General features: G+C 35.4%; 1 protein-coding gene across 1 annotated transcript; it reads right to left on the bottom strand.

Annotated features, from left to right (window-relative positions):
• Window positions 1-649: 649 nt before the first annotated feature.
• On the bottom strand, window positions 650-1,600 carry LOC309840135 (olfactory receptor 52A5-like; the record flags this gene model as incomplete). The annotated part of the gene is made up of 1 exon (XM_082682202.1): window positions 650-1,600. One exon carries the CDS (start codon window positions 1,598-1,600, stop codon window positions 650-652), a length of 951 nt encoding a protein of 316 aa, XP_082538328.1.
• Window positions 1,601-8,447: the final 6,847 nt, after the last annotated feature.

Below are 8,447 nucleotides of genomic sequence, written 5' to 3'. Positions count from 1 at the left end.
AAGATGACAATAAGGAATACTAGGTAGGGTGTCTATGGGAACTCTTAGTAACTACATATTCAAGTTTCTACAAATCCAAATCTTTTAGATTTTAAAAATGTATTAATTTTCATTTCAATAAAAATTAAACATCCACAACTTCTTAATGCTCAGATGAATATAAGTCAGAAAATAATTAAGACTTGAATGGTGATGATAATTAAAATGATGAAGATGATAAAGTTGAGGAGAAAGACTACTGAAATCAAAATTAGAATACAAATTAGTACATGGTCATCAGAATTATCAACTTTAGAATGAATTTATTGTTTTTGAAGAACCCCATGAACTTAATATTTTTAATTGAGATTAACCACTTAAATTTATTTGTGTCTTTAAGAAACGTCCTCACTGAAAAATTAAAAATTTTCATTGACTAAGTCAGAAAAAGTCTTCATGTTTTCGGACTTTTATACGATCTACTGATGAGTTGATAATATATTCATAAAAGTTCAAATTGTTTACATAGGAGACAGATCTTGTCTCCAAAGTAAAATCTAGAACTGTATATTTCAGCAGCACAAATGACCTTGAGAAAGCACAAAATCTGACCCCAAACTAGTATTTTTCAAAGTGAAATTTTATTATTTAAAAGGAGTTAAATGAGAAATCAAGATGGATCTTTAGAGTAGAAAATCTTGGACACTCGATCTCGAATCTGTTTGGTTTTCACCCCATACACAATAGGATTGAGCAAAGGAGGGACAAGCAGATAAAGGTTGGACAGAAGAATATGAATGTAGGGTGGAATATGGAATCCAAACCTGTGTGTAAAGAAGGAGAAGAAACCGAGGAGATAAAACTCGAGGAAGACACAAATATGGGCAATGCAGGTATTGAAGGCTTTGAGCCTAGCTTCCCTCTGAGGAAGACTGAAGACAGTTAGAAATATTTGGATGTAAGAGAGTGTGATGAAGACTATGTCAAATCCAAGTATAGTGAAAGCCACAAAGAGACCATAGATCTTGTTGATTCGGATGTCTTCTGCTGCCAACTTCACGATGGCCATGTGCTCACAGTATGAATGGGAGACCACAGTGGTCCTGTAGTGTTTCAGCCGACATTTGATGAGGATGAGACATGGAGCTACAAGGAGGGCTGCTCTGAGCGTCACTCCAACCCCAATCTGAGTGAGAAGTTGGTGGGTAAAGATGGTTGCATGTCTCAAGGGATCACAGATGGCCACATAGCGATCTAGGGCCATGGCCAGCAGAATTCCTGATTCGATGCACTGAAAGGTGTGGATGAGCCACATCTGAAAGAGACAAGCATCAAAGTATATTTTTGGCAGATGAAACCAGAATATTCCAAGCATTTTGGGTAGGATGCAGGTACTGAGAGCAATGTCCGTTGCTCCAAGCATTGCCAGGAAGAGATACATGGGCTCATGGAGGCTGCGTTCAGATCTGATGATGACCAGGAGCAGGATATTTCCAAATAGAGCAGTGATGTACATGGCACAGAAAGGAATTCCAATCCAGAACTGCACATACTCCAATCCAGGGATCCCGATCAGTGTCAGCACCGAGGGCATGAAGACTGTGCCATTGAGATTGAACATTTTGGCTTAGAGCCGCCTGATTAGTGCTTCAAGTTTTATATTGGTTTCTCTCTTCTTTATTTGTTCTCATCTAGAGTTATTGAAATTTCTAGAAACAGAAATTGAATGTGTTTTTAAAAGGCATTTTGTCAATCATATGTATTCATTGATGATGTAAGTCTAGAAATGCATATACAGGCTCCCAAAATTCTTTGTCTCTGTCTCTGGCTCTCTCTATGAAGGCAAACAAATACACAGGACAATTCAGTATGCAAAGCAGACTCAGTCACACCTGATATTGTATGTGCATTTGTGCACATTTATCAGTTACAAAATATTAGTTTGGATTAATAATATGTTCAGAAATTTAAGATATTATATATATCAATTCTGTTTTTACCCAAGAGGAATTCATAGGCATTTAGTCTGCTGTCAATACAAAGAGGAAAAAAAAAGGAACATTCTCCATTCCAAGCAGTATTCTATACTATGTGAAAATAGGAAGTTACAAAGTTGTGATCTTGACTTTAAAGACAATAATCCGTTTGTGAAGATGCATTGCTATAATAAAAAGTTAAGTGTCTCTGTGCTTAAAAGGAAAACTTAGTATTATTAAAATGTAATTTATTGTCCACTTGATGCATATATACAATGTAATCCCAATCAACATTCCATTCAAAACTTGTATATATGTACAAACTGTTCTTCAGTTAATATGCAAAGGCAAAATACCCAGAATAGCAACACACACTGAAGATGAACAAAGTTGGAACAATGACACTATTTACTCTAGAATTTAGCACGGCAGTGATCAAAACAGTGTTGTAATGCAGAATAAACAAATCTTTCAGTGGAACAGAACTGAGAGCCCACAACTAGATACACATATGTAAGTAGTTAACACAGGAACAAAGGCAATTTAATGGAGAAAGAAGGGTCTTTTCAACTAATGGTGCCAGAACAACTGCACATCCACATGCAAATATAAATGCAAATAGAAAACAGACCTTACACCTTTCACAGAAATTAACTCAGAATGGATCACAGTATTTCTAGATTGAAATTTTGAAACTCTACAAATTCTAAAAGGGAGAACGGAGTAAAATCTGGGAGACCTTGTCTCTGACAGTAATCTTTTTATTAACATTAAAAGTTTGATCCATGAATAAAGAAACTGATAAGTTGACCTAATTAAAATTGGAAAGCATCAGTTCTGTGAAAGACATTGTTAAGAGAATGAAAAGACAAAGCACAGACAGGTAGAAAATATTTGCAAAGCATATATTTGATAAAATTACTTTTTACTTCAAAATCTACAAAGGACTCTTAAAACCCAACAATAAAAAAATTACCAAATTAAAAAGCAAACTCAGGGTTGCTGGAGTGGAGTGGCGTGAGAGAGATGGAGTGGTTGGGTGGTAGACGATGGAGAGGGTGTGTGCTATGGTGAACTCTGTGAATTGTGTAAAACTGATGAATCACACACCTGTACCCCTGAAACAAATAATACATTATATGTTAATACAAAAAAATTTTTTTTTAATTATACGCCCCCCCAAAAAAGGACTCAAACACCTCGCATTTCTTATATGATTCATTATTAGAACCTTTGGTTTTTGCCTCTCTGCTACCTTTTGTGCTATTAATTCATCAGCAGGAAAACATCTATGAAGTCAGTTTAAATTTTTACAAAATAATTTAAAGACTTAGATCTATAAAATGAATGCTTTAGAAACAGACATTAGAATGCTAATTCCACCTAATGTGGACTTGACTTCTCACTTGTGTTGGATGACAATGTTCTTCTCACTTGTGTTGGATGATGATTCTTTGGTAGGTTTTATAAGTATGTTGCATAAGTTTCATTTCAGAGACATCATGAAGTTCTGACTATAGATAAGATTAAAAAAAAAAAAAAAAGTGCAGTCTAATTCCCCTAGTTCTTGAAGGGATTTTAAGAGCTATAAATCCGAAGATTTTGTTTGTTGGGCTTCTTGTTTTTTTGTTTGTTTGTTTGTTTGTTTGATTTGTTGCTTAAATCACCACTCATCGTGGCTGACTAAGGAACATGCCAACCTCCATAAGTATCTCTCTATCTTTAATTCCCATTAATTCCCCATACTCTCATGAAAGTCCTTAGTGTGAAGCCAGTATTCTTAGTTTACTATCATTATATCTTCGATCATGCAAAGCCTGCTTTATATAATACTATCCATGTGGGGCACCTGGGTGGCTCAGTGGACTAAAGCCTCTGCCTTCGGCTCAGGTCATGATCCCAGAGTCCGGGGATTGAGCCCCACATCGGGCTCTCTGCTCAGTAGGGAGCCTGCTTCCCTCCCTTTCTCTCTCTGCCTGCTTCTTTGCCTGCTTGTGATCTCTGTCTGTCAAATAAACAAATAAAATTAAAAAAAAAAAAACCCATGTAAGTCTTCCACCCTTCAATGCCTCAATCCATTTTGTATTCCCCCAGAAAAATTTGTTGATCAATACAAATTTGTTTTCTCTCTATCCACCTCATTCTTTACACATTTTCTTTCCTTTATATCTGTGCTGATGTATCAGCCAACAATTTCTTTCCGAATTCTTTTCTCTTGGCAATGTATTGAATGCACTTGTTGCATGAAATTATTGGCTTCAAAAATAACATTCATCTAAATGTTCCATATTTTAAAAAAGTAAATCACTAAAAGGCACAGAATTCTTATATTTAGATTATAGAAATAACAGATTAAATGAGACAAGTGTTCCTGTACCTGGATTTTATTTTTCTGTCCTGGCAGAAACACTGAATACTTATTATGTTTTAATAATTGTGAATGAAGAAAATAAGGTGTTTTATTTTGTTTTGCTTTTTTATTTTTAAATCTTCATGAGTAAAAGCTTTTAGTCATGTTTCATATTCATAGAACTTCACAGAACCATAACATAAACTTGGAATCATCCTGAAAATGTGTACAACAGACACTATTCATGTACAAGTTACTCATCAAAACTTTGTATTCTAATAAATACCTCTTTTTTATTTTCAGTATATTGTGATCCATGTTGTTTATTTTGCTCTCTAATTCAGGGCCACTATCTCCTCTTCCTAACTCAAATTCTTCTCTTGCTTTTTATTTATCGTATGACATATTAGCTACACCTTGGTCATGTAATGAAATATCTTTGCTCCTTTAATTACCCATCAGTCTGTGTCTGAAAATCTCAAATTTTGATCAGTCTCTTCTGTTATTTTAACAGAGAAACTCAATAATACTAGAGAAAATCTTAAAAAGAGTTGTCACAACATTTATGCAGCTCTGAATTCCCTGACTGATTTCTATATCCTTCTACATCTAAATTCCACCTTTCTATTCAATTTCCACCTCTCTCTCTTTTTCTCTCTGCCATTAAATGTATTTATAATATACATATACAATTCTCACCTTCCTTTTTCTCCCATTTCTTATCCCAGCAGGAAGAGAACTCTTTTTCTTCTGGTCAAATTTCCCTAGATTCATTTTGATTTTTTGTTGTTGCTTATTACTTTTCTCCTAAAATCTTGTATTGTAAGCATTTGCAATATTCTTGTTCTTTGCCTACTGACAAACTATTCAAGTATCAATACATTTTGTTATACCAGAAGCAGGGACCTCCTCCTGCTAATATTCCCTCTCTCATTTTGTTTATATTCCTAACCGTCACATTAGTCACTATGACTTCTGGTTTTCTAATCAATCAAAGTGCATTTCAAACCACTGTAATAATGCTTACATGTACAACTCTAACTTCACTTTTCTGGAAAAAAAATAAAAATGATCCTCTATTAACCAAACATAATAAACTTGGTAAAGACTCTGAATTGATACTTGTGCAGTGCTTGACATTATTTTCTCCTTAAAATACATATTTTGTTTCCATATTGTTTATCTTAATTTCTTTTCTTCCATTTCAAAAATACCCTTCCTATGTTCCTTTGTCTGACTATACTGTTGATACCAGAAATTCCACTGACAACTATGTTCATCTTCATGGTTCTCCTTCTTATACTACGTGTCCTCTCCTGGCAAAATTACTCAGTCCCACAGCTATATGGATCACTGAAAATAGAAGAATTACATATTGCTTTTCCATAAATCTAATTTTGAACACAGAAGGCAAATATCGAACTGCCTTTTAAATAGTTCAACCATGGTGGAAAATAAATAAAACAAATTGAAAGCTTCTTTGAATTAAATTCACCTTTCTCATTGTTGTTGACAGGACCTTCCCCCCAATACCCCTGATTCCTGTTGACCCATAAACTAGGAAATACTGACCTTAAAATGTTTGGAAAGGTGATTCCTACCTTTAACTCCAATTTGTCACTCACTTTGCCAACAGGTGAAGATGAAAAGTGACTCATAAAATTGTTGAGATTAGAAAACATGTTAGGTATCATTTATTATCTATCTTTCTTTCTTTCTTTCTTTCTTTCTTTCTTTCTTTCTCTCTCTCTCTCTTTCTTTCTTTTACCTTTGCTTATTACCTTTCTCTAAGTCTCTTGTTTTCTCTAAGACTTTGTCTGTCTGACTTTGTCTCTTTCTTCCTTTCATTTTCATTTTGATCTCTCCAGTACAGTCAAGAGCAGCAGATTACTCTTCGTACTTCTAACGCCACATAGTGGTTAACCTCGTTGGTGACCTGGCTGTGGCTGGATAGGAAAGTCCCTCTACTTCACTTATAAATATGGAGAAAAACACTTACTTTTTGCCTGATATTCTTGTATTCTGATTTAATCTAGCTTCACCAACCATGAAAACCATATATCTCATTCGCGCAAGACACGAGAGATTTTTATTATACAAATAATAAATGGCTCAGATAGTTAAATGCCTGCCTTTGGCTCAGGTCATGATCTCCGGGTTCTGGGGTCAAGTCCTATATGGGGTTCCCAGCTTCAGGCGGAGTCCGCTTCTCCCTCTCCCTTTGCCTCTCCCCCTGCTTGTGCTCTCTCTGTCTCTCTCTCTCTCTCAAATAAATAAATTAAATCTTAAAAGAAAAAGACACCTATAAGGAGATATTATTGTCTGTAATTGTATATGCAATAAAAATATTTCATTTTCTCCCCCTGCCAAAAAAATAGCTAACTTACCATTCTTTCAAACTCGGTCATACATTTTGTGACTAAATTCTTAACATATAAGAGATGAACTTTAGTACACACTATTGAAGTGTTTTCGCTACCTTTAACTTAATCCAACTGCAAATTTATTGTCATAAGAAAATGTATATTAGATCTATAAAAAAACCACTTTAGGTTCTACAATTTTATTATACTTTTCTTTCATTATAATCTATTTTCCCTTAGATTTTCTCCTGTACCCAATATGTTTGTTACCTAGCAAATAATTGTTTATTATTCAAGTCTGAGCTCAAGAATCAGCTCCCCTAGTTGCATCTCCTGTTTATTTTTTATTTATTTAATTTTTTATAAACTTTATTTTATTTTTCAGCCTTCCAAGATTCATTGTTCATGCACCACACCCAGTGCTCCATGCAATACATGCTCCCTTCATACCCACCACCAGGCTCACCCATCCCCCCACTCCCCTCCCCTTCCAAACCCTCACTTTGTTTCTCAGAGTCCACAGTTTCTCATGGTTCATTTTGCCCTCTGATTTCCCCAACTCCCCTTCTCCTTCCTTTTCCCAATGTCCTCTGTGTATCTCCTATTTTTAAGCAGAATTCCAAATTCTTCCTTTACATCCAGGATGCAAGACAATTACTTACTAGTTACTGAGTGCACCCTTGGAAGAATAAATTAATTAGCAGTTTACTTTCCCTGGATCGATTTAATATCAAAGAACACATCACATTTAATGTGGGTGCAAATCTTTGTGTTCTATTTCCAGGAGTATATCTGCATGGAGAAAGATTAGAAAACACAAAGAAACAGTTTAGGGAAAATATTAGGAAATTTAGTTTCTTGATATGTAAGCTTTCTTTGTACTTCTGCATTATCTTTACCTAAATACCTGAGGCAGGATGCATACCTCCTTAATGAAAGATCTAGAAATATTCACTTTGGATAAGTGAAAAAAAGAAAGGTGAAAAATGTTCTGACACTCTATATCTTGGGTCAAATCTGACAACTGAGTTACTTATTTTCCTTCAACAATTTCCATTCAGAGTGTCTTCTTATGCACAATAACAAGGTGTAATTCCCCCATGCTCCCTTTGGTCCTTTCTAAATATTTGTCTATTTAGATCTCAGAGGCACCTATGAGAACATTTACTCACGAGTTTAATTCTTCAGCCTTCTTATGTGCACTCACCTAGTTATAAGGCATAGTTATAAATAGAGCAGTTATTTAAAAGATCACTTCCAGTGAAATATAATATTAGACTATGATGCAATTCTCCTGAGGAATGTGAGGAAGTGATTAGCTATATTCCCTGTGGTCAACTATGGAGATTTTATACACATACACACACACAACTATGGAGATTTTATACACACACACACACATGCACACACATATTAGTATAAAGATGGGATATTAAAAAAATATCCAGGGGTGCGTGGGTGGCTCAGTGGGTTGGGGCATCTGCCTCCGGCTTGGGTCATGGTCCTGGGGTCCTGGGATTGGGCCCCACGTTGGGCTCTCTACTCAGCGGGGAGCCTGCTTCCCCCCTCTGCCTGTCTCTCTGCCTGCTTGGAATCTCTGTCAAATAAATAAAATAAAATCTTTGAAAAAAAATCCCAAACTCCTTTGCCTCTAGTCCGTGAATCTTAGTGATTTCTGTTCTTATCCACAATATTTTACAGAAGAAATCTCAGTCTTTGGTAGTCCTTGAGGTTAATAACAAACAGGGCAAGAAATCCATCATATGACATAAAGGCTTT

Source organism: Mustela nivalis, assembly GCF_964662115.1.
Source record: "Mustela nivalis genome assembly, chromosome: 9".
NCBI lineage: Eukaryota > Metazoa > Chordata > Mammalia > Carnivora > Mustelidae > Mustela > Mustela nivalis.
Note: the sequence above shows the minus strand (reverse complement) of the source record. Positions and strands in the feature narration are given on the sequence as shown.